The sequence below is a fragment of the Saccopteryx leptura genome, chromosome 6, assembly GCF_036850995.1.
Source record: "Saccopteryx leptura isolate mSacLep1 chromosome 6, mSacLep1_pri_phased_curated, whole genome shotgun sequence".
Classification (NCBI taxonomy): Eukaryota; Metazoa; Chordata; class Mammalia; order Chiroptera; family Emballonuridae; genus Saccopteryx; species Saccopteryx leptura.
The window spans coordinates 162,457,244-162,481,980 of NC_089508.1; the positions used below are offsets into that span (position 1 = coordinate 162,457,244).

The 24,737-nt window shown below is 48.9% G+C and overlaps 1 protein-coding gene and 1 long non-coding RNA gene across 4 annotated transcripts in view; one reads left to right on the top strand and one right to left on the bottom strand.

Moving 5' to 3' along the window:
* LOC136376033 (uncharacterized) overlaps positions 1–3,540 on the top strand; it is a 57,406-nt gene extending 53,866 nt beyond the window's left edge. Inside the window, exon 3 of the long non-coding RNA XR_010746135.1 lies at positions 2,460–3,540. This is a non-coding gene — a long non-coding RNA (uncharacterized lncRNA). The remainder of the gene's footprint in view (positions 1–2,459) is intronic.
* Positions 3,541–17,665: 14,125 nt separating this feature from the next.
* PFDN1 (prefoldin subunit 1) overlaps positions 17,666–24,737 on the bottom strand; it is an 81,567-nt gene continuing 74,495 nt past the window's right edge. For 2 of the 3 annotated variants that reach the window (XM_066341791.1, XM_066341790.1), the window contains one exon: positions 17,666–18,107. In XM_066341791.1, the coding sequence (XP_066197888.1) occupies positions 18,024–18,107 (84 nt within the window). In that variant the 3' untranslated portion in view covers positions 17,666–18,023. The remainder of the gene's footprint in view (positions 18,108–24,737) is intronic. The other variant, XM_066341792.1, reaches the window with a different exon arrangement.

Genomic DNA, 24,737 nt, shown 5'->3' on the forward strand with positions numbered 1-24,737 from the left:
TGCTGGTCTGAGAGTTAACCACCCTGATGTTGTATGAAGACCAGTTCGCCGTCCTGGAGGTTGAAAACCACTGGTCTAGGCAACAGTGACATGAGGAAGGTAGTCCAGGAATGAGGCCAGTGCCACCAGGGAGCCCAGGTCGGGCAATGCCCGCTGCCCCAAAAGGCCATGGAGCTAGTACTTGTGGCAGAGGCCAGAAGAGGTCCAAGGTGTGCAGAACCGGACAGTCCCTCCCCCCGGCCAATAGGACCCCAGCAGTGACAGTAGAGGAGCAGCTTTGAGTGTGGCTCTGGAATCAGACAAGCCTGGATTTGAGAAAAATGTAAAATGCAAAGTAAAAGTTTCTGGCCCTCTCCACACTCTGACCTCTAAGTTTCTTGTATCCTTTCAGATACTTGTGCATGGATATGTGTGTTTATATGTATGTCCTTTTCATTATGCAAATAAAACAAAGCATGCTATATACCTTGCTTTTATCCTTTGCTTAATTTTTTTTGGCAACATGGGAGAACCACTTCGTTCTTTTTTTTTTTTTTAAGATTTTATTTAAGGCCCTGACGGGTTGGCTCAGTGGTAGAGCGTAGGCCTGGCGTGCGGAAGTCCTGGGTTCAATTCCCGGCCAGGGCACACAGGAGAGGCGCCCATCTGCTTCTCCACCCCTCCCCCTCTCCTTCCTCTCTGTCTCTCTCTTCCCCTCCCGCAGCCGAGGCTCCATTGGAGCAAAGATGGCCCGGGCGCTGGGGATGGCTCCTTGGCTTCTGCCCCAGGCGCTAGAGTGGCTCTGGTCGCAGCAGAGTGTCGCCCCCTGGTGGGCGTGCCGGGTGGATCCCGGTCGGGCACATGTGGGAGTCTGTCTGACTGTCTCTCCCCGTTTCTAGCTTAAGAAAAATACAAAAAATTAAAAAATAAAAAAAGATTTTATTTATATTACCTGACCGGCGGTGGTGCAGTGGATAGAGCATCGGACTGGGATGCGGAAGACCCAGGTTCGAGACCCTGAGGTCGCCAGCTTGAGCGCAGGCTCATCTGGTTTGAGCAAAGCTCACAAGCTTGAGCTCAAGGTCACTGGCTGGAGCAAGGGGTTACTCGGTCTGCTGTATCCCCACGGTCAAGGCACATATGAGAAAGCAATCAATGAACAACTAAGGTGTCGCAACAAAAAACTGATGATTGATGCTTCTCATCTCTCTCCATTCCTGTCTGTCTCTGTAAAAAAAAAAAAAAATATTTATTAAGCCTGACCAGGCGGTGGTGCAGTGGATAGCGCATCAACCTGGGACTCTGAGAACCCTGGTTTGAAACCCCAAAGTAGCTGGTTGAGTGCAGGCTCGCCAGCTTGAGTGTGGGATCATAGACATGACCCCATAGTCAGTCACTGGCTTGAGCCCAAGGTCACTGGCTTGAGCAAGGGGTCACTGGCTCAGCTATAGTCCCTCCCCTCCCCCATCAAGGCACATATGAGAAAGCAATCAGTGAACAACTAAGGTGCTGCAACTATGATGCTTATCTCTCTTCCTTCCTGTCTGTCCCTCTTTCTCTCTCACTCTTGTTAAAAAAAGGGGGGGGGGGTTTATTTATCAATTTTTAGAGAGGAGAAGAGAGAAAAAGGCAGAGGAGGAGCAGGAAGCATCAACTCGTAGTTGCTTATCTCATATGTGCCTTGACCAGACAAGTTGGGGTTCCAAACTAGAAACCTCAGCATTCCAGGTCAATGATTTATCCACTGCACCACCACAGGCAAAGCCCACCTAGTTCATTTTAATGGCTGTTTCGTATTCTATGACCTGGTAGGCACTGATTTAGCTAATCAGTGTCCAGTGGACAGACACTGACATTATTGCTAGTTTGGGCTTTGGATACAGCAGCAATAACAGTGTACACCTTTCTTTGTACACTGGGAGAATTATTTTTGTAGAAAAACCCTAGATACATATTTTCTGGGTCAAAGTTGTATGTACCCCCACCCCAATTCTCTTTCAAAAGTGTTCTACCAGTTCACACTCTGCAAACAGTGTTGAGAATCATACATGGTGATAGTAACACAGCACTGTTGTGAGGATTAAATGAGATAATGTGAAAAGCTTTCAGCCAGTGCCTGCCACATCAGGCCACAGGGCCCGGCTCACAGCACGGCCGGGGTCACTGGTTGCGCACCAAGAAAGGTGCTGGTTTGGGCTTGTCAGCTCAGGGAAGGGGAGGCAGTCTGACAGTTGCCGAGCGGATGGCATCTTTATTCACAATTCAGGAAATAGTGTGCCAGACCCTGGTGTGGGAATGGACAGTGAACCAGGTAGGTGTGGCTACCACCCTGATGGAGCGGCAGTCTGGAGACAGCCAACATGACTCCACAGAGTGTGTGCCCTGTGCTATCCGCACAATGCTGCTGCTCTATTCCCCCTGACCGGCTCTCTCTCTTCCCGCCCGTCCCCACCCCTCCTCTGCCCCTCCCCTACCCCCAGTGTACGTGGTGGATCAGGCAAGGAAGACGGACGACACTGGCTGTCAGGCAGCCCTGGCTGCATGCTGGGCCGCCCTCTGCTGCTGCTGCCTCCTGGACAACCTTGACTGAGCAGCCAAGACCCAAGTGCTCCCTCCAGGCATGCTGCCTCCTGTCACCGGAATAAACTAGTGCTGCACAAATTTCCATGTTTTCTCTCGAAAAATACCTAATCTGTAGACTTTAAAATTTTAGTACCTATGAGTGTGAAATGTTATCTCACGATTCCAATTTACCTCCCCTCATTACTGGTAACCTTGAACATAAAATAGAAAATTTTGGTGTCTTGCTTTTTCAAATCTTGAACTGCTTTTATCTTTTCTTAGCCCATCTTTTTCTTACTGTTTGTTTTTTCTTACTGATTCTGTAGGGAGTTTTAAAATAGTCTACATACTAATATTTGTCACTTTTATAGGTTTGCAAATATCTTCTCCATCTCTTACTCTTTCTTATATTTTCTAGTATGAGTTTTAAAATTATATTTATCAATCTTTCCTTCATATTTGTCTTAGTCTTTGAAAAATAATTTTCTATTCTAAGGTTATAAAGATAAGCCTGTATTCTAAAAATTTTTACATAGAATCTTTGGTCCACCCAAATTTATTTTTATCCTGGTATCGGATAAGGTTCTGGTTTTCTTTTCCCATTTTGACAGTTCCAACACCATGTACTGATTAGGTCATCCTTTACCCATTGATTTTGATAGAGACTCGTCATACATGAGTTCCCACATGCAGCTGGGCTAGAACCAAAGTTTGGTATGCTAGGCACCTACCCCAGCCCCAGCACATGCCCATTTTTCTTCCTCAGAATTTTCTTGGCTGTTCTTGGCCTTTCACTCTTAGATCTGGACTTTAGGATGAGTGCATCCATTTCTATGGAAAGCCACCATGTTTGGCTTTAACTGGGGTGACATGTAATTTATGGAGTAATTGGGAAAAGAGGTGGCAAGTTGACGTGATTGTCCTCCCATCATGAACGGGGTATCCCTCCACTTATTTTGGTCTGCTTTTACATCCTCAATAAAGTCAGATAATTTTCTTCACAGAGCTTGTGCATATCTTTTGTTGGTTTTAAAATTGGATTTCTTCTGAGGTACATTATAATTTTCATACTACTGTGAATGAATTGTTTTTGTAAATTATTGCCTTTTTGGTAAAAATTATTTCTTCACCCTAGTAGGGTCCCAGATTAGAAGATTCTAACCCAGTTTTATCACAGCATTGCCTTGGGGCGCTTTAAACTGGGAGGAGCAGTCCTTCAGTCTGGCCCTTGCATACTCCCAGAGAAGAACCCCATCTACAAGGGCCCACATTCACTCAATAAATGCTGAATAGCTCTGGTGTACTAGGTGATGGACAGAAAACAGACCCCATCTCTGCCCTCATGGGGCTGACACTGTAGAGAAGGAACCAGATATTAAATAATCCCACAGGTAATAATTGACAATCTATTTTCCTATGAAGAGAAGATATATATTGCTAAGAAAACATAAAAGGGGGACCACCTTGCAGTCTGAAAGATAAATAAGTGATAACAGGCAAAATGGTTTTAGGAAGAGCAGGTGCAAAGGCCCAAAGGCAAGAGAGAACATGGCTGTGAAAAACTAGAATTGGTGTGGCAGAGAGCAATTGGATGTTGGGGAGCAGATGAGAAACAGGCAGAAGCAAGACCAAGGGGCTTATAGCCCCAGTTTGGGATTGTCGTTTTTGTGCTAAGAGTGGTGGGAAGCCATTGGAGTATTTCAAACAAAGGGATGACATGATCAAATTTGCATTTTAAGAGATCCCTTTGGCTTCCATGTAGAGCAGGGGTCCCACATGCGGCCCCCTGAGGCCATTTATCCGCCCCCGCCGCACTTCCAGAAGGGGCACCTCTTTCATTGGTGGTCAGTGAGAGGAGCATAGTTCCCATTGAAATACTGGTCAGTTTGTTGATTTAAATTTACTTGTTCTTTATTTTAAATATTGTATTTGTTTCTGTTTTGTTTTTTTACTTTAAAATAAGATATGTGCAGTGTGCATAGGGATTTGTTCATAGTTTTTTTTTTTATAGTCCGGCTCTCCAGTGGTCTGAGGGACAGTGAACTGGCCCTCTGTGTAAAAAGTTTGGGGATCCCTGATGTAGAGAATGGTTTGGAAGGGAGCTCAAGTTCACATGGTGATGATGGAGAGACATCAATGCATTTGAGACATCTGGAAGTAAAATCAACAGGACCTGATGGATTGGATATAGGGATTGAAGAAGGGAGTCAGGAATGACTCTGGGCTTCTGACGAAGTAGATGCCAAGTGGTGGTATCTGGGGAGGCTGGGAACCAGGAAAAGGAACTATGTTTGGTTCAGAGGAGGAAAATCAGGTTGAGCTCCAAACTTGGTAGACTGAAGTGTCAAGGTGACTATGAGACATTCAAGTGGTGATGTCATGTAAGAAAGTGTGTGTACACCTGGAGCTTGGAAGTGAGGTTGTGCTAGAGATGTAAATGCAGAAAGCACTGGCATACTGGTGGTAATTGTACTGTGGCAGTGAATGCGATCAAGCTGGGTAGAAACATGGAGGGAAAAGAAAAGGGGGCATGTAGGGCTGAGCTTCAAGGAAAACAAGTGGACCTGTAGATGATGAACGTGCAACGGAGTCAGAGATGAAAAACCAGGAGAATGGGGTGTCCTAAAAATGGCTAGAAGACTTTGTCTTAAGAAGGGAGTGATCAGTAGCATCAAGTGTTGCTGGGAGGTTAGGTCAGGTAAGAACTCAGAAATGTCTATTGAACTTAGCCACACTATTACTGATGAGGGTGGACTTCTTGCCAGTGCCTATTCTGTGGAGGATACCAACAGAGGAAATACAGGACTACTAGCACCAGAGACTAGGCTCCTCAGGTCTGGAGGAAGCCATACATTGTGTGGGCATGGAAGAGACAAGCCCAGGGGTACAAAGAACCAGCTGGGCATAAGCATGCAATAAAACCTCAAGTTCCAGAAAGGCCAGACACCAAGTAAGGGAGTCAGGCTGATGTCACTCAGCTTTGAACCTAGACAGAGAAGATATTGCTCAAGCAGAATATGTCCCCTGGGGTGGTTGTTGGAGGGTCCATCAGGATAACCAAGCATTTGACTAGCTCCATGCTCTCGGGAAGCCCCGCTGAACAGCAACAGTATAGATCCTTTGTGCCTACCATTTCAGACTTACTGATAATTTTTCAATTTTTCTGTTTTCAAAAGAAACTACATTCTGCTCCAGTACAGGGAAACATACACTATGGAATTGCCCCGGGACCTGAGGAATACATTTGAAAGCCTTTGATCTTTACAGATTTTCCAGTATATTTGGCCAAGCCTAGGGAGATTTCGGCTGGATTTTCTTTTCCCAGGCTGTTTGGGTTTTGCCCTCTAATATCCTTCTGGGATACTGCCTCACAAGTGAAATCAGTGAGTAACTGCTGGTGTGTTGTTAACATCTGGAGGGTTCTTTATTGCTGGGTCATTTCCACTTTTTGGCAATTATAAATTTTTAGGTCTTTCTGTAAACGTAATTTTCATCTTTAAGGGGAATAGAATACCCAGGAGTGGAATTTCTGGATATGATTGTGTGTTTAAGAAAATGCTACTGATTTCCAGAGTGGCTGCCCCATTTTGTATTCCCATCAGTAATGAATGAGTTCTAATTGCTCTGTTGATATATTTTCCCATTTTAGCCATTCTCGTAAATGTAAGAGTGGTATCTCATTGTGGTTTTAACTTCCATTTTTAAACGCCTAATGATGATGTCATGTACTTACCTGCCCTCCTTATAGTCTCTTTGGTGAAGTGTCTGCTCAAGTCTTTTGCCCACTTTTATTTTTATTTTTTTATTTTTTATTTATTTAAATATTTTATTTTTATTGAATCCAGAGAGAGGAAGGGGGGTAAGGGGGAGACAGAAGCATCAATCTGTTTCTGTATGTGTCCCAGCCAAGGACCGAACCAGCCACCTCTGCTTTTCAGGGCAATGCTCCAGCCAAGCGAGCCATCCAGCCGGGGCTATTTTTATTTCTTTTAAGTGAGAAGAGGGGAGATAGTGAGATAGACTCCCACATATTTTTCCCACTTTTAAGTTGAATTGTTCTCTTACCGTAGAGTTTTGAGTCTTTATTAATACTCTAGCTACAAATCCTTTATTAGCAACTGTCCCCTTAACAGTGTCTTCCACAGAGCCAGTTTTAAATTTTGTCTGACTTTTTCTTTTTTTAAATTTTGCCTGACTAGGCGGTGGTGCACTGGATAGAGCACCAGACTGGGACACGGAGGACCCAGGTTCAAGACCCCGAGGTCGCCAGCTTGAGCCCAAGGTCGCTGGCTTGAGCAAGGGGTCACTCGGTCTGCTGTAGCCGCCCCCCCCCCAGTCAAGGCACATATGAGAAAGCAATCAATGAACAACTAAGGAAGCGCAATGAAGAACTGATGTTTCTCATCTCTCTACCTTCTTGTTTGTCTGCCCCTCTCTCTGTCCCTCTCTGTCACCAAAAAAAAAAAAAAAAAAAAAAAAGAGAGAAGGGAGAGAGAGCAACAGAAACCTCGGTCTGTCCCTGTATGCACCCTGACTGGGGACCAAACCAGGCAGCCTTTGCGTATTGGGACGATGCTCTAACCAACTGAGCTATCCGGCCAGGGCCTTTTATTCTTTACTAGAGAATGCTCTTGTGTTAGGTCTGAGAACTCTTTGCCTAACCCAGGTCATGAAGATTGTTTTCTTTTAAAAGTTTGTTTTGTGTTTTACATTTAAATCTATGATCCCCCTTGGGTTTTTATGTAAAATGTGAGGTTTAAGATGGTTGAGGTTTATTAGTTTTTGGTATGCCACTTTTTCACAGCATTTGAAGACTGCCCTTTCTCCATTGAATTACTTTGTGTGTCTGTCAAATATCAGTTGATCATGTTTATGTGGGCCTGTTGTCTCTGTTCCATTTCTTTGATTTGTGTGTCTGTCCCTTCCCCAGTACCACACTTGTCTTGACTGTAGCTTTATGTTAAATCTTACTTAAAATAAGGTAGCAGGATTCCTCCAGCTTCTTTTTCAAAATTATTCTACTTCTCTTGCCTTTCCATAAGTTTTAGAATCAGTTTACAGAAACTACCGGTGAAATTTGATTAGAATTGGATTAAATCTAGATCATTATGGGGCCTGATGGGTCGCCGTTCAAATACGCCATAACCTCTGACACAAGAAAGCGTGCTCCTTCCTTCCTATGCTGTGTTGTGATTACTCCTGAGTTCAAGGCCCAGCTTATGACGGACAACACTGGTGTCTTTTGAAGTTTAGCAGTAAATGAGCTGTGGTCTATGTCACATTGGGTAGGAACAGCCGTGGAAAGATGACCAGCATGATGAGGGGCTTGTCGGCCAGACCAGGCTCTGGGTCAAGTAAGCCACCATCATTCACAGCCTTGGTTTTCATGAGTCTCAGTTCTGAGCAGTTTGTGAGCAAAATCATGATAGTTTGCCAGCCATTAGCGGAATCTCCCTGCCCTGGGGTCATAGAACTGTTGTGTTATGGGCATGATCAGATTTTGTTCCTCTGGATTTTCCTTGATTTCTTCTGCCTGGCATAGCCCCACTCATACTTGTTTCTTCAAAAACTGCATTAGAAATATATTTGTGATACAATGAATTGCTTCCTTCCTTCTGCTGTTGTAATATAACCCATGACATTTGGGTTCCTCATGTTTGTTGACACCACTCTCTCCTTTGATCCCTTTTTTTAAAATTTTTATTTTTTTAGTGAAAGAGACAGAGGGACAGACAGACAGAAAAGGAGAGAAATGTGAAGCATCAATTCTTTGTTGTGGCACCTTAGTTGTTCATTGATTGCTTTCCCATGTCTTAACTGGGAGCCTACAGCCAAGCTACTGAGCCCATGTTCAAGCCGGCGATCTTGGGGTTTCAAACCTGGGCCCTCTGTGTCCCAGGCTGACCCTCTATCCACTGCACCACCACTTGGTCAAGCCCCTGTGATCCTTATAGTGATACCTTCTCCAGCTCACACCCAAGGTTCCTCTCGTCTGATACAGCCTTCCAACAGAGCAGTGGGGTGCCTGGGAAGGGCCTGTTCTTGTGTTCTCACCCTGTGCCCTCCTGCCCATTACTGCCCACCACCCCGTCTCTTGGCTGACATCAGGATAAAAGAACTGTTTTCTACTCTATAAACAAGATACAGGGGCTCTTCTAAGGCTCTTCTCTTCCCCTCTGGGTATATGAGATTATTCACTGACATCTTGTGCAACACAAGTGGGCTGTCACCCTAGTAAACCATTCAAGCTTACCTTTTGGTGGCTTCTGTCACCAGTATGAGAGGCTCTTGATTATCTCCTCAGAGTTACAAAAAAACCTAAAATTATCTGTAAGTCTTTCATTTTATAAACTCATCTGGATAGACCCATCCCACCCCCAAGGTCTGGGGGGTGCGGGTCCTTGCGCCCTCGGGCCTGGGTGCGTGCTGCCCGGCTAGCATCATGAGTGTAGATCTGCGTCGGAGTGCCTGGCACCTCAGGTCCTTAGCTCTTGGACATGAGCAGTGGACTGTATCAGATGATGGATACATTTGAAAGGTACTGTATGATCTCACTAAGCATCCCCATGATGAAACTTTCCTGTTTGTAAACTAAGATCTTTGTCCTTTTCTTTTTCTTTTTCTTAGCAAGAAAGGGATGGAGACAGGGAGATGAGAAGCATTAACTTGTAGTTGTGTCACTTTAGTTCATTGATTCTCATTTGACTTACTACCCGTCTCTGTCATTTTCCCATGTTCTATCATGTAGCAGCTTCTACAACTGTCTTTCCTTTCTACAGAGGAGGAAGTGGAGGCTCCAAGAAGTTAACTTACCCAGGGTCACCCAGCAATGAAGAACAGAGCCAGGCCCTCAGCTAGGGTCTGCCCACCTCCCAAGTTTGTAGCAGGGATGTGGACTGGTTTTGACCTCTTTTTTTGTTGGTACTAGCGTGTGTGGTGGGGGGTGCGTATTTCTCTGTGATTTAAGTGGGGTGAGTTCTACTTTCCTGCCTGCAGAATAGCATGGTCTCTCCTGGACAGTGTCTTTGGGTGGCTGCCAGTACTGCACTAAGTGTTACACGAGGAACATGCACTGTGCGTTCTGACACACTTGCTCAGGCTCCTCGGTGACCTCCTTGTCTCCTGCATCTCCATCTGGGAGGTGAGAGGGTGGGGGGAGGAGGAGGAAGAGGATGGTCTTTTCACCTTAATATTCTATGAGCATAGACAGAAAATGCCGAGCTCCTTTACCCCATTTCTGCATTTTCTTTTCCTAGACAAAAAAAACAGACTGGAGAGAAAGCTGCCTCTTTAAAGACACCATCTAGTCCCCAGAAAATTCAGTCCCTTTCCTGAGAGTCAATTAACAAGGCCACCAGTCCTGATGGAATTTCTGAGATGCAGCTGTGAGCTGATCACACACAATTAGCTTTCTTCTTTTTTTCAAGGTATAAGAAAAATATCTTACTCTTCAGTTTGTCTTTTAAGTATGTACATTCCTTCTGACTTGACTATTCTGTGTTTCATGTCCTGTTCTTCCTATGTTGTCTTAATGATCATCACAGACAGTTTTGGGCAGTTTCTTCCATAGGATGTCATCACATTGTGACTTCTGGTTATTAAGTCCTCCCTCGTTTTATGCCAGGCCCTAGGCCAAGCATTTTATATTCTCTCGTTTTTGTCATAAAAATCTAGGCTCTTAGGCATGACTTTTTCCAATTTTCTTTATATATATGTTTATTTTATTGATTTTAGAGGGAAAAGAAGAGCGAGACAGGAACGTTGATCTGTTCCTGTATGTGCCCTGACCAGAAATCAAACTGGCAACCTCTCCACTTCTGGCTGACACTTTAACCAACCAAGCTACTGGCCAGGGCTACTTTTTCCCATTTTTCAAGTGAGAAGACTGTGGCACAGGGAAGCTGTGACTTGTTTAGGGTCACACAGCCTATTGGTGGCCATGTCAGGATTGGAACTTGGGCAGTGCCCCTCCAGAGCCCACCTACATAGCTACTGTCCTTCAACAATGAAGCAAGCCAAGGGGTGGGTGGCGAGGAAAGTGTAAGTAGAGCTCTTTTGGGGGAGGGGCAAGCCCCCTCTCCTCCCCAGCCCCCAGTGGTGCCTTGTTCTGAGCCCGCAAACACACCCACTCGCCTGCCTGGAGACTGTGAGTGGCTGCCAGGACAGACCTGACATTCCCTTGTCTCCCAGCTGGTTCCGAGCTAATGGGCACTGACCCCCTGGGGACATCTCTGGAGCACAGCAAGGCCTAGATCTTGCCCTCCTGCATAGAAAGGCCTTTTACTCTCCAGCCAGCCAGGCTGCTTTCTGATGTGAAGTGAGCCTCCTCTTGGTGTGGAGAGCACTAGTCCAGGACTGGGTGACAAGCCAGGACCTGCCTTTGATTACCAGGTGACCTCAGTCAAGTCACTTCCCTCTTTTGAGCTGCACCCTCCTCTTACTAACAAATGACTGGCCATCATGATCCTGGGTCGTTTCAGCTGCAGCTCTGTCATCCACGGTATTGCAGCTGTTCCCGGCCCCCCACCTGTCCTAGTTGCCCCAGTAGGTCTGGCCCACAGACAGGGCCCCAGGAGGTGATGGCGGTGCAGTCCTGCTTACCAGCTGGCTCGGTGTCAGTGCTCCCAGGTCTACTCTTCACAGGACCGAATGGGGTGGACAGGGCAAAAGCACAAGCTGGCCTGTGACTGAGCCCCATCCTGGATGCTTTGCGGGAGATGGACCTGGGGTTCCCTAGACTCTGACCAGTCTCTTCAGGTTATTTGGTCAGCAACTGCCGTCTTTCATAGGGTGATGGCAGCTGCACTTCTGGAGATGGAAGAACAGGGACCCACACACAGGTCAACAATCCACATGAACACTTAACACTGGAGTGACGGCAGGCAGCATGACTGACCAGCTGGGTGGCGGTCAGTGATGTGCAGCTCCCAGACTGTTCTACCTTGAAGTGGGTATCTTGGAACACTGAAGCGAGAGAAGGACAGAGCTGGGAGACATGCTGACTCACAGCTTCAGAGAAGAGACAGTAAGGCCAGAGCTGAAGCTACAGGAGGAGGCATGAGAAGCAGGGCAGGCAGAGATTCAGGAGGCCTGCGGAAGGCCCCCAAGCTTAGCAGGCACAGGCAGCCGCTGCTGCAGAGCCTGGGCTAAGGCTGTGCCAACACTGCCAGCCCCGTGTCCCACCTCCCTGGAGAACATGGATAGTGGAAGATACTCCTAATCTCTCCTGCTCTTAACTCTCAGCCTCCAGTGAAAACTAGACACCCTCGATTGCCTCTGCGATTCCTGGCCACCCCTTTCCCCATCTCGCTCCCCCCAGCACTCTGACCTGGTGCTCATGGGCTCGCACAGGTGGCCTGGCCGCACTGCTGCAGGGCCGCTCTCACCAGTGCACCCCCTGTGCTGAGTAACAAGTGGTCTCACCACACACACACATCGAAGAAGTGAATCCTCAGCAAGTTGTGTGCACTCCCCTCTGCCCTGCGTGGAAGGGACAGGATCCATCCTCTAGCTACCTTGAGATTTTCCTTATTCCTAAAATGCTTAGATTTCTCTCCTTCCCTGCATCTTGGTCTGAGAAGGAGGGCTGTTCTGCATCCACTGACACCTCTGGAAGGCTGGCTGGGCCGTCTTCTGTTTGCTTAAGGGCAACTGACATGAGTACAGGCTATAGGCCTGCTGCCTCTGGGAAGCTGTCATTCCCACTGAGGGCATTTCTGGGAAGGTGCTGGGGCTGTAGTGGTCTTAGCAACTGAGGAGCAGCCCTGGGTGCCATCACTGGTCCGGGCCACAAGAGGCCAAGGTGTGGCTTTCCCGTTCCCGGAGCAAGAAGGCCCCAGATAAAGAACTCTGTGGGAGGCCCGTCTTTTTGTTTGCTTCTCCTTATTAGCCTTCCTGGGTTGGGACTACTATAGGTACATTCACAAATGGATGGGCCTGGGCCTGATAAGGCTCAGTTACCACCAGCACTTGATTAATCATTTAAAAAGTCTGAGCCGAGTATGTAGCGGTTTCAGATTTCAGGAAGGAGCCTTCAGCTGAAAAGGCCTCTGCTCACATTTCTTGAGAGTTATCTCTGCATGGCCCCGCTGCCTGGACTCCACCTGCCTATGGCCTGTCCAGAACCAGGTTTTGTGAATGCACCCTGGGGTGCACAATACAGTAGTCCTAGAACTTGGTGCTGCTGGGCTAGGTGGCTGTGGGCTGGTGACCTTGTAGAAGACCTGGGCTTGATGCACAAACAGTTGGGCACAGAGGCAGGAGGGGAAGTGGGAGCCTCTGCTGGACACTACTCTGCACCCAGGACTTGCTGGGTCTTTCTGACCTAGTCTAGGCCTTTGGGTCACAACTGTATGCTCATGTACCCTTCCCCCCTCTGTTCCACTTGTATTCACATGGCAAAGCCCCGTTAGGCCCTACCCTGGGCTGAGAACACTGAAGGTGGGTGCCAAAGGGCTGTTTGGGGGCAGCCAAGACAAGACGGTGAAGGGTTTCCCTGGATCTGAGCTCCACTCAACCGCAGTTTTCTGGGAATGGAGAATCCCCTGTCCCTTCTTGCCTAGGGCAGGGCACAGGCTGCTGGTTGAATAGGGTGGTCTTGGCTACTCAGACACTAGACAGGGAATGGGAAAGTTAGCCTTTTGGCTGATGTGTATGTAAACTGACCACAAGGGGGCACTTGATCTCCGAGGAGGAGCAGTGGCCGCCAGCTGGGTGGTGTCGAGGCAGACTGAGGCCATGCAATTCAGCACAGCAGGCACCCTCTGGGGTGCAGTGCCTCGGACCCCCCATGTAGGTAAGGCATCTAGGAGTATACAGCTATAAAATGCACCATTTCTGGGGCCGGCAGTGGTGCTGTGAGGAACTGTGAGGCCTTCCTCAGAGCAAGTCACTCTCACTCCACTCCTGCTGTCCCCCCATGCACTCTCCCATTGCCCCTCATCCTGACAGCCCTGTCGTCAGCTAACGGAAAGGAAAAAATCCTCAGGGCTTTGGAAGACTTGGTGCTCCGGGAAATAAGGGATTCGGGTCTCGAAGGTACGTACAGCGCCGACCACCCTATCAAGGCGGACGCAGCCCTCCGGTCAGAAGTCCTCTGTCCCGCAGCCAGACTGACACCTCTGTGGGCCCATCTGGGAGCAGCGAGCTCCAAGTGCCCATCATCCAGGCTTCAGGGTATGCCATGTGAAATACGCCCTGGCAGGGACAAACTGAACTACAGGAGAAAGTGACAGAGGAAGAGAGACTGGGGCATTTGTTTCCCTGACTCAGCTGCCTGGGGTTCAGTGGTTCTGACAGAGGGAAGTGGTGAGGAGACAGGGTCGGGAGGCTGAGCGGGACTGTGCGTGAAAGGCCCTTGGCGCGAGTCCGGGCCCATGTGGGACCCTCTATAAATGGTGGCTTAAGGGACAGGACCTTTTACATGGCAACCCAGCCCTGGGCTGGGTCTCAGGCCTGGGTCAAGCAGGCTACTTCTAGAGCCAGCAGGGGAGGGGGCCTTTCCAGCAGTGGCAGCAGAGCCAGCGCTCTGGTGGGAGACTACAGGAACGGCTTATGCAAGGGTTCCGCAGCCAGCTGTGCCCTCGATTTCCCTGTCCAGAACTGCCCATACAGAATCAGGGGACTTTGGGGACTTGGGCCCATCTTCTGGGCAGATGGCAGGTGACACCCTGCCTGGGGCTTTCCTCCTGTGGTGATCCTAGCGTCTGGAGTGCCCAGGCCTTCAGTGCATAGGGTGGGCTCTGGCTGGGGGAGAGATGACTGTCTGGAGCCTGTTCATTCCTGGACCCTTTTCTACCCCAGCTGGGCCTGAGTTTGGGTCCTGCCCCTGGCTGGCCACGTGGGTTTGAAGAAGAGACTTAATCTCTTCAAGCCTAGAGTCCCTCACCTGTGAAACAGGAATGGTGGTAATACCCATCTTGAGGTTACTCTTAAGACTAAATCTGGTAATATACCTCATCAGGCCTAAGAATAAATGGGTTGTCGTCTTCGACTAGACTTTCCTTTTGGTGGGTCCTTTGCTTGTGTTGCTGAGTGGGGCCACATGGCAGCGGACTGAGATTAAACGTGTGCCCTGGAGAGAAGGGAAAGGAACGCCTCTGGAGGGCAGGACCAGGGAAAGCTCACTACTAGCTGGGCGTGTTCCAGCTACTACACCAGGCTCCAGAGGGAGGAAGTTACCAAGGAGGAGGTATAAAAATAGATGTACAAAAATAGAACTGACAGACTGTGCAAGGGCTGGTTTAACTTACAAGATTCACGTATTCACAAACTTCCAAAAAGTTTAAAGTCCTCACTGCTAAAAGCGGCCACAGATTCTCTGAGGCCAGGGTTGACCATCGCCATTTTAAGGATGTCCTTACGGGAAGAGAGGCTGATGTCAGCTGCAAGTCAGCTGACAAGTAAGGGTGGCCCTATGGATTTATTTTGCACTCAAATCTCTTAACAGAGTACTTAATCCTGACAGGACTCAGATTTCCAGCTCCTTCCTGAGAAAAGGGAGCGGAGTGTGCCGGGCTCCTGCCTGCTCTGTACTGCCCAGGTGTGAAAAACTAAGACCCTTGGTTATTCTTTTAGTGATTCAAGCCCCTTTTTAGGAGCTTTTGGTTACTCGCAGGCTTGGGAGAGAGCTTAACTGCTTCTGAAGAAACCTCCTCCCAGGCTGTGCAGGGAACGGAGCCTAGTGCTTGTCAGTGTATAAAGCAACACTGCCAGAGAGTAATGGACATTTCTTATCACAGCTCTGGCTGCCTAGGTGCGAGGCAGCTGTGTAGGTTGCCTAGTGCTTGTCCCTGTAGGGATGTGTCCTGAGGAGGGGAAGGAGCTCAGACAGCCTCCTCCAGTCATCATCACAACAGGACAAGCAGAAAGGCCGGGCTGCTCCCGTGTTCTGGGAGGCATGGGTTCCATAGGGCCCAGGGTCGTGCCAGGTTCAGTCTAACTGTCTCACCTCTCTCCACTCCAGTGTATGTGGTAGAAGACCAAAGAAGGGATGACTTGGGCCCATCCACCTGCCTCACGGCCTGCTGGACTGCTCTCTGTTGTTGCTGTCTCTGGGACATGCTCACCTGACCAGCCCAGCCTGCTGTCCTGCCAGTGCTGCAGCCACCTCCGAAAGGTGTGCCTGCCCCCCATCTCTTCTGATTGCTGAAATGACTAGCTCTGCAGACACTTCTGCCTTCAACACAGCGGGATTCTAGATTAGCGGGCGTTGCTGTTTAATTCAGTGACTCGATCTTTCTAATGTTCAAAATCCATTTCCTATTGGCCTTTCACAAATGTGCTAAATGACTTTCCTTCTATTTTTTTTGGCCAAAGCCTTAGTTATGAAATATATATTTATAATTTTAAAATTATACATTCAAGGTAGTGGCATAATGTAACAACACTGAATGATTTCTCTGCTAACATCCTGTATGTTTCAATAAATTTGTGTAAACCTCAACTGTCTGAATTATTCCAGATAAAACTGAAGCCCTGTGTATCTCAGCTAGTGGCCACTGTCCAGTATGAGGTGAGGGACCTATTTACCTTTTCATTCTGGCTGCTAGATTTATTAGGAAAGTGGGTCCAGAGGCTGGGAGGCCTTGGGACAGGTAATGGGGCCCTTGTGGAGTTAGTATTCTTCCCCTAGTCTCAAGATGGGGTTATCAATAAGCCATATCTGCATTTACCCAGAGCTAGGAAAGGGCCACTTGGTAACTGTGGGCTCTGTTGCCCACAGGGCAGGGAGATCAGGAGCCCACAGGCAGGGTGGGCCAGACCCAAAGAATTTTTTTCCTGCAGTCTCTTCCCAACACCCACCCACCCCCTTGTCACATGTACAAGAGAGAAGAGCTGTCACAATTCACACCAGGCAGTCGGGCCGCCCATCTCAGCTTTGGCCACAGGGTGGCGCCGAACTGCCATAGCAGCAAGTCCCCTGCCTGGGGCAGTCGGGGCCTGACTGCCTGCCCCGCCAGCCCCAAGGGGACTGCAGGTGACAGCTTCCTGCCTACCCCTGCCTGCCCCACCTTCCCTCTGAGTAGTGATGTGCTTATAAATATTTAACTAGCAGCTCTCTCTCTTCCCAAACAAAAACCCACAATTCTGTAGCACCTGATTTCCATGGTGTCAACAGCCCCACCACGGCTGATTTCAAGCTACGAGGATGTCCTGGAGTTGGGCAGAGAAGCGTGGAGTGCACTGTTAACCTCAAAAACACAGATCATGGGCAGATTTAATTATTAGGAAGGAATATGTTTTGAATATTTATTAACTTTATTCTTTAATAACTTAATTGTAAAGTTACATCATTTAATTTGGGGGGGGGGGGTATTTTTCTGAAGCTAGAAACCGGGAGAGACAGTCAGACATTCCGCATGCGCCCGACCGGGATCCACCCGGCACGCCCACCAGGGGGCGACACTCTGCCCCTCCGGGGTGTCCCTCTATTGCAACCAGAGCCACTCTAGCGCCTGGGGCAGAGGCCAAGGAGCCATCCCCAGTGCCCGGGCCATCTTTGCTCCAATGGAGCCTCGGCTGCGGGAGGGTAAGAGAGAGACAGAGAGGAAGGAGAGGGGGAGGGGTGGAGAAGCAGATGGGCGCTTCTCCTGTGTGCCCTGGCCGGGAATTGAACCCGGGACTTCTACACGCCAGGCCGATGCTCTACCACTGAGCCAACCGGCCAGGGCCACATCATTTAATTTTTAATAATGGTTGTTGCACAACTGGCTTGCAACAAAATTCCTAAAAATTGAGTGACTGGCTATCCTGAGCCAGAGTCACCAGCCCCAGCACACCAAGGGAACGGTCCTGGAGGTGCTGGTTTATTACTAAATTTCCTTCTGGAATGTTTGGGACGAAGGAAGAAAGGAATCTTGAGGCAGACTGCCACCAGGGATCTGCTGTCCCACTCTAATTCAGCTGTACCCTGGTCTCCTTTCCCATCAGTCTGCATGTTCCATGGAAGCTGGGAACCTGAGGGGCTTACTGGAAGGATGAGAAAGGGAAAACGAAGAGGGGGAGGCTTCAATGCAGAAGGGTGAGTGAGGGCCAGAGCCCCAGCGGGGGACAGGGCGAAGCTCAGGAAGGGCTTGCTTCTGCCTCTGTTCTCATCCTTTGGCTCAAGAAAAGCAGGCTTAGCAATGTGGCACAGATGCCTTTTATTAATCTGACCAGCATGACTAGCAGGGGGTGTGGGCAGAGCTCCCCAATCTGTCCTGGCTCCCTTCTTCTGGGACTTCACGACTTCCCTCCAGGGGAGAGCAGTGTCTTAGGCAGGGTGGTAGCAGAGCCAAGATAAAAAACACAGGACTTAAATTTGAAAGGGGCTCAGGGCGATTTAGAAAACACAGGTTACCAGACATCCCAATAAAACGTCCATCTGGGTAAAGCAGAGGCCACTTCCCCACATGGCCCCGTGTCCTTGCCAGGGATGGGAGGGGTCAGGAGGAAGCCTAGTCTGACAGGCCTGGCAGGGAAAAGCTTCCCCCAGAGGCTTCCTACTGTGCCCTTCGTGCCATCAGCATTTCCCGGATGTTGTCCTCGGCTTCCTTCACACTGCGCTCCAGATAGGATTTTTTCTGCTGTAATAGGAGAAACAAGGGTTAGGTGAATGGGCCGGGTTGCCACATGTGACTTTATGCCCAATGGTCATAGCCTCTCTGTGACCAGTGACTGACTTTCAGGAGCATATTGTCAACTGGGTGCCAGGTACACACACCTGCTCCCCTCACCCTACACACAGGGAGGAGTTCACTTGATACAGAAAGCAGAGTGCTCTGCAAGACAGTGGCTCTTTCCCCAGAAGGAAGTGGACTCTAAAAACAGGTGTCTCGGTACATGAAGTTGTACCAAGCAGACAAAGGCCAGGAAATTCCAGGACAAAGCTCTGGCCCCGCAGCAAACTCTGCAGCGTTTTCCACGGCATGGCCAGGTCCTGTAGCCGCCACTGCCGAACGGACAGTGTGCCCTCTGCTCTGTCCAGCAAGATGACAGGCTTCGTGAGTCCTAAAAAGCTGTATCACATGTCTCACCAAGGCAGATGAGTCAGGATGAAATCTGCTTTCCTAATGAAACTGCTGCCTGCCAGGAATCCAAGACAGTGACACACTGAGGAAAACAGACCTCTGGAAGTTTACCTCCTTCCCATCTGAGTACTCAATTAAACATCTCAACTTAGACAAAGAACTTGACTTTCAGAAGCCACATCTGGACCAGGATTACAGAAGATGAGTCAAAGGAAATATTGTCTGTACATTATTTGCCCTGCAGTCACCTCAGAAGTATGGTGGCTTCATCACTGGTTCCTGCCCTGAGAACATAGTTGTGGCTCCATTCCCGCTTAACGGACACGACCCAAAGGCTCCCTTTTTGAGAACACTCATCCCGTACAAGGATGCACGTGGCTGAGCCACACGGGAGCCAGGAGTGCAGAGCCCTGGCCCAGGCGCCCAAGTGCAGCCAGTGCCGTCTCAAACCCACCCTCACATGAGCATCTGTGGTTTCACGCTGACCACTCAAATGCCCAGAATATCCGGGCTAAGGCTAGGGTAGAGGGCAGGGGAGCAGCCTGGTCTGACAGACCTGGCAGGGAAATGTAAATGAATGCCCGTATGGCTCAAGGCCTATACCAATATACCTCTCTACGTATCCCTGCCTCTAACTTCTCCACTTGGCCCAGATACTCATTCAATGATAGAGACTTTTCCCCATAGGTGCCAAATGCTGTGGCATCCACAAATCTTCATCAGTTTTGTGTGAACCCCCAATTCCTGTTCGTCTTCAAACTTTCTGAAGACAAGAAACAGCCAGGCCCTGGCCGGTTGGCTCAGCGGTAGAGCGTCGGCCTGGCGTGTGGGGAACCCGGGTTCGATTCCCGGCCAGGGCACATAGGAGAAGCGCCCATTTGCTTCTCCACCCCCCCCCCCCCCCCCGCTTCCTCTCTGTCTCTCTCTTCCCCTCCCGCAGCCAAGGCTCCATTGGAGCAAAGATGGCCCGGGCGCTGGAGATGGCTCCTTGGCCTCTGCCCCAGGCGCTCGAGTGGCTCTGGTCGCGGCAGAGCGACGCCCCGGAGGGGCAGGGCATCGCCCCCTGGTGGGCAGAGCGCCGGGGCGTGCCGGGTGGATCCCGGTCAGGCGCATGCGGGAGTCTGTCTGACTGTATCTCCCCGTTTCCAGCTTCAGAAAAAAAAAAGGAAAAAAAAAAAAAGAAACAGCCATATCTCTTTACTCATTCTCCCAAGTGTCCGACTTGTACATGAGTCCTTGCAAACAGGAGCACCATAAAGACTCATAGTGACCAGAATTTGTTGGTCACAAATGTATGTTATTGCTACAGAATTTCATTTAATCACATTGCTATATCCAATATAATCCTATCATTGTGATATCAGAGTGATAATTTCAGCATCCTTCAATAAACAACTCCTTAGACTGTACTTGAGATTATAAGAGGGAAATGCTTATAACACCCAACAATAGAGCACTGAAGAATGCACTTGTCCAGGTGTTGTGCAGAAAGGGGGCAGCGGCCAGACAGTGAGTGCCACATAGCGTCGGCCCCGTGGGGCCCTAAGGAACAGGCCTGCACTCCTACAGCAGTCAGCTCCAGCCCAGGAGACTGCATCTGTCTCTGCCACCTTGCTACCCCCGCTGGCAAAACCACACACTTGGAATATCAGCAAAAACTTCTACTTATTGCCCAGGCTTCTGGACAAATTCAGTATCAACTCAGACCAAATTCATATCAACATCAAAGTAATTCTTATTTTCAAAAGTCTTCATTCTATAATGTCTATTCCTTCTGTCTTCCACGTCCAGTTACACAAATTTTTCATGATTTTACCACTGCATATCATGATGTCTTCCAGTTTCAAAAAATAATGCAAAATGAACTTGTCTATTTTTAAATCTTCAGTTTAAAATTGCTAGACACAAAACTTTTTCATCTCAAGAGATGGGTGTATGGCCAGTGGCCAGGGCCACCACCATCACAGCAGCCTGGCCCATGCAGGTTTGCATTGGATTCTGACAGACGGTAATGAAACAGAGCCACAAACTGGTGGGCCATTATCTTTAATCCTAGCTTGCACCTGGCGGGCAAGTAAAAACACACTGGGCTCCAAAACCCACTCATTCAGTGCTCACAAAGCTACTGACTTATCCGAGTTTCCTAGAATCAAAGGTAAAATTTGATTTAGGAAACTAAATCACTAACTCACTAGCCTCATTCTCCTTTGTTCCCCATCTCCTTCTCTCTACACAAACTCTGCACTAACTGGCTTCTCTTTCAACACTCCACCATCTTGGCTGCCTCTCCTCTATTCCACGTGGCCTCTCTCTGCTCTCCTCTCTGCTCTCTCCTCTAATACTAATCTCAGGAACCCAGAGAGCAAGCTCCTGGTCTGCCCCACTTTATAGTGCAGAAATCAAAACCCTTAATCCAATATACAAAATAGGGAAGTCTCTAATACAAAGTCACTTATCTGAGGCATGATGGAATTGCACCACCCCACATCAAAAAGGGTAGGAAGCACACAAGAGAGGCGCCCATCTGCTTCTCCACCCCTCCCCCTCTCCATCCTCTCTGTCTCTCTCTTCCCTTCCCGCAGCCGAGGCTCCATTGGAGCAAAGATGGCCCGGGCGCTGGGGATGGCTCCTTGGCCTCTGCCCCAGGCGCTAGAGTGGCTCTGGTCACGGCAGAGCGACACCCCGGAGGGGCAGAGCATCGCCCCCTGGTGGGCAGAGTGTTGCCCCCTGGTGGGCATGCCGGGTGGATCCCGGTCTGGCACATGCAGGAGTCTGTCTGTCTCTCCCTGTTTCTAGCTTCGGAAAAATACAAAAAAACAAACAAACAAAAAAAAAACAAGCCCCAGGCTACAAGGATCCTGCCTGCCCACAGCCCACCCCCAACACACATTAATATCATCTGGGCGACAGGCTTCCATGTGGGCAGCGCCATCTTTAACAAGGTGAGCATAATATATTATATTTTATCTGCCCAACAATCCACCCCTATCTCACTTTACTACCCATAATCTACATCACCGCATCCCTGTACAAGAAAATTAGGCATATTACACAAATTACAACATGACAAATCATACAATTTCAACAATCAAAAAGGTACACTTCACCAGTCTGAGCACTTTGCCAAAAGCGCAAAATGTCCTCAGCCTTCTTTCTAGCCATGGAAAAAGCTTCCCGGGGCAGAGGAAGGGCCTCTAGCAAAGCCGCCCCCTACCCCCATCAGGGTATTTCACAAGGTCCAAAATCCGTAAGTCCATCCAACAAAGGAGCCAGTGCCCACTCCGGTCGTAGTCCAGGAAATCAGTCCACGCACATGGGGCCTCAGCCACCCTTCTCATCCCTGCCGTCCTGGCAGGTCTTACACTGTCACAAAGAGGAGCACATGGCAATGGCAGTCAGCATTTCCATCTCTGTTTCGGACAGCATGATGGCACCCTCCCCTATGTCCCAAAATCGCAGACCTATCAGGGGCGTAGTAGGTACTCCTTGCTGCTGGGCTCTCACCTTCTGGAGACTGAGGATTGCAACTCCAGCCCAATTCTCCTCATCCTCCAAAGAGGAACTGAAAACACCAGCTCCTGCTGCCAGGCACGAGCCCCGGGCTGCCACCGCCTTCTGCTCTGCAGACCTTGCAGCTCTGGACCCAGCCTCAGCCTCAGCCTCAGCCTCAGCCCCGGTCTCCTGTCGCTGCTGGCTCTCCACAACATCCAGGGCAAGCTGCGACTCACGAACCTGTGATTCCTTCTCCAGCGTCTGCTCCATTTTCAAACAAATCTTGTGTACCTGGTCGGCCTCCTCCGGTGCTTCCTCCAGCTCCAGGGTCAGCATCTCTTTCTCCCATGTTTGCTCCAGCTCCTTCCACTGCTCAGTTTGCAGGTCCCGGACAACCTCTTCCACAGAGCTCTTGGTTTCCTCACACATGGTTGTAAAAGTCAGCCAGCCTATGGCCCCCAAAAGGACAGCCATGGGGAACCATAACAGCAGCTAGTCCTCTACTCCACTGCTCAAAGGTGGTGGTGGCTCCACACCAATCTCCAAATCCTGCCACAGACTATGCCAAATGTAAAACCAGTAGCCCCGGCCACCATCACAGCTGCCTGGCCCATGCAGGTTTGCATTAGATTCAGACAGATGGTAATGAAACAATGGAGCCAAGAACTGATGGGCCATTACCTTTAATCCTAGCTTGCACCCGACGGGCAAGTATTAATAAAACACACACTGGGCTCCAAAACCCACTCATTCAGCGCTCACAAAGCTACTGACTTATCTGAGTTTCCTAGAATCAAAGGTCTCTAGCTCACTAGCCTCATTCTCCTTTGTTCCCCATCTCCTTCTCTCTACACACACTCTGCACTAACTGGCTTCTCTTTCAACACTCGGCCATCTTGGCTGCCTCTCCTCTCCTCCACATGGCCTTACTCTGCTCTCTGCTCTAATGCTAATCTCAGGAACCAAGAGAGAGAGAGCAAGCTCCTGGTCTGCCCCACTTTATAGTGCAGAAATCAAAACCTTTAATCCAATATACAAAATAGGGAAGTCTCTAATGCAAATTCACTTATCTGAGGCAGGATGGAATTGTACCACCCCACATCAAAAAGGGTGGGAAAGGCTTAGTCCTAAAACCAAGCCCCAGGCTACATGGATCCTGCCTGCCCACAGCCCACAGCCCACAGCCCACCCCCAACACACATTAATATCACCTGGGCGATGGGCTTCCATGTGGGCAGGGCTGTCTTTAACAAAGTGAGCATAATATATTTTATCTGCCCAACAATGAAGCATCCCTCGCACAGAGGGACCTGTTTTCTAACTGTATTTCAATAGGCCCTGTCTCATTTGCAAACACATCTAAGCCCCAAAGACTCTCATAATTGAACGTAGACCAAAGCATCTGTCATAGGTTGAATTTTTTCTCATAAAACAGTATGTTGAAGTCCTAACCCCTGGTAACAGTGAATGTGACCTATTTGGAAATAGGGTCTTTGAAGATGAAATCAAATTAAGATAAGGTCATACTGGATCAGGCAGGTCCCTAAATCCAATGATTAGTGTCTTTAGAAGGCCACATGAAGACAAAGAGACACACAGGGAGAACACCATGCATCAATGGTGGTTGAGATGGAGGGCTGCATCTATAAGCCAAAGAAGGCCAAGGGTGGTCAGCAACCACCAGGAGCTCAGAAGACGACCCTTCACTTTGCAACTGTGCAACACCTTGATTCCAGACTTCTAGCCTCCAAAACTGTGAGACCAAATTTCTGTTGCCTTAAACCACCCACTTTGTGGTAAATAGTTATGCAGCCCTAGGAAAGCAGCATAGCCCCTGAAATGAGGGATGCCCCCAGAGACAGTCTACCCCAAGCTCTTCTGAACCCACAGCCTCTGACCACACTGAACTATACAGGCACGGGTAACACGGGTAAGGACCCCCAAAAGTATTACGCGCCCATTCTTCTCCCTACCAAAACTGGTACAACCCACCCAAATACAAACCAGACTGTCAGAGAGAATGGGGATTAAGGAACCGCAGATTAAGTCAAATGTTTTCCTCCTTGGATCTCCACAGCTTCTTTCTAAAATTACTTCCCCATTTCTGTAAATGACAACTCCATTCCTGCAATTGCTCAAGACAAAAACTTTGGTGTCATCTTTGACTCTTCTGATGGCCCTATCTCAAAATGTATCCAGAATGTGACCTTAAGGAACAGCCTCGTAAGTGGTCTCCTTTCTTCTGCCCTTGACCCACTTCCGTTTCTTCTCCATAGTGGCCACAGTCATCTTTTAACACTTAAAACCCTCCTGTGTGTTTTACTCAAAAGTAAAAGGCAAAGTTTTTTCAAAAAGCCATGTCGTCTTGTTCTCACTGACTCTCTGACAGCCTCCGACTGTCCCTCCAGCCCACCTGTCGGCCCCAGCTGGGCCTTTGCGCTTCAGCTCTCTGCACAGGACCTCTTTTTCTCAAAGAGCCACTTACTTGCTCCTTCACTTCCTTCAGTCCTTTCTCAACGTCACCTTATGGGAAAGGCCTTTCTCTTGATTACGTGCAGCTCCATACTCCCTTTTCTCACCCTGCCTTTCCTCCAGAGCACCTCTCACCACCGGAAGCAGAAGCTGTCTGCCTGTCCTCCCTTCTGAGAAAAGGTCCACGTGGGCAGGACTTTGTTCTGTTTGCTGATATAGCCT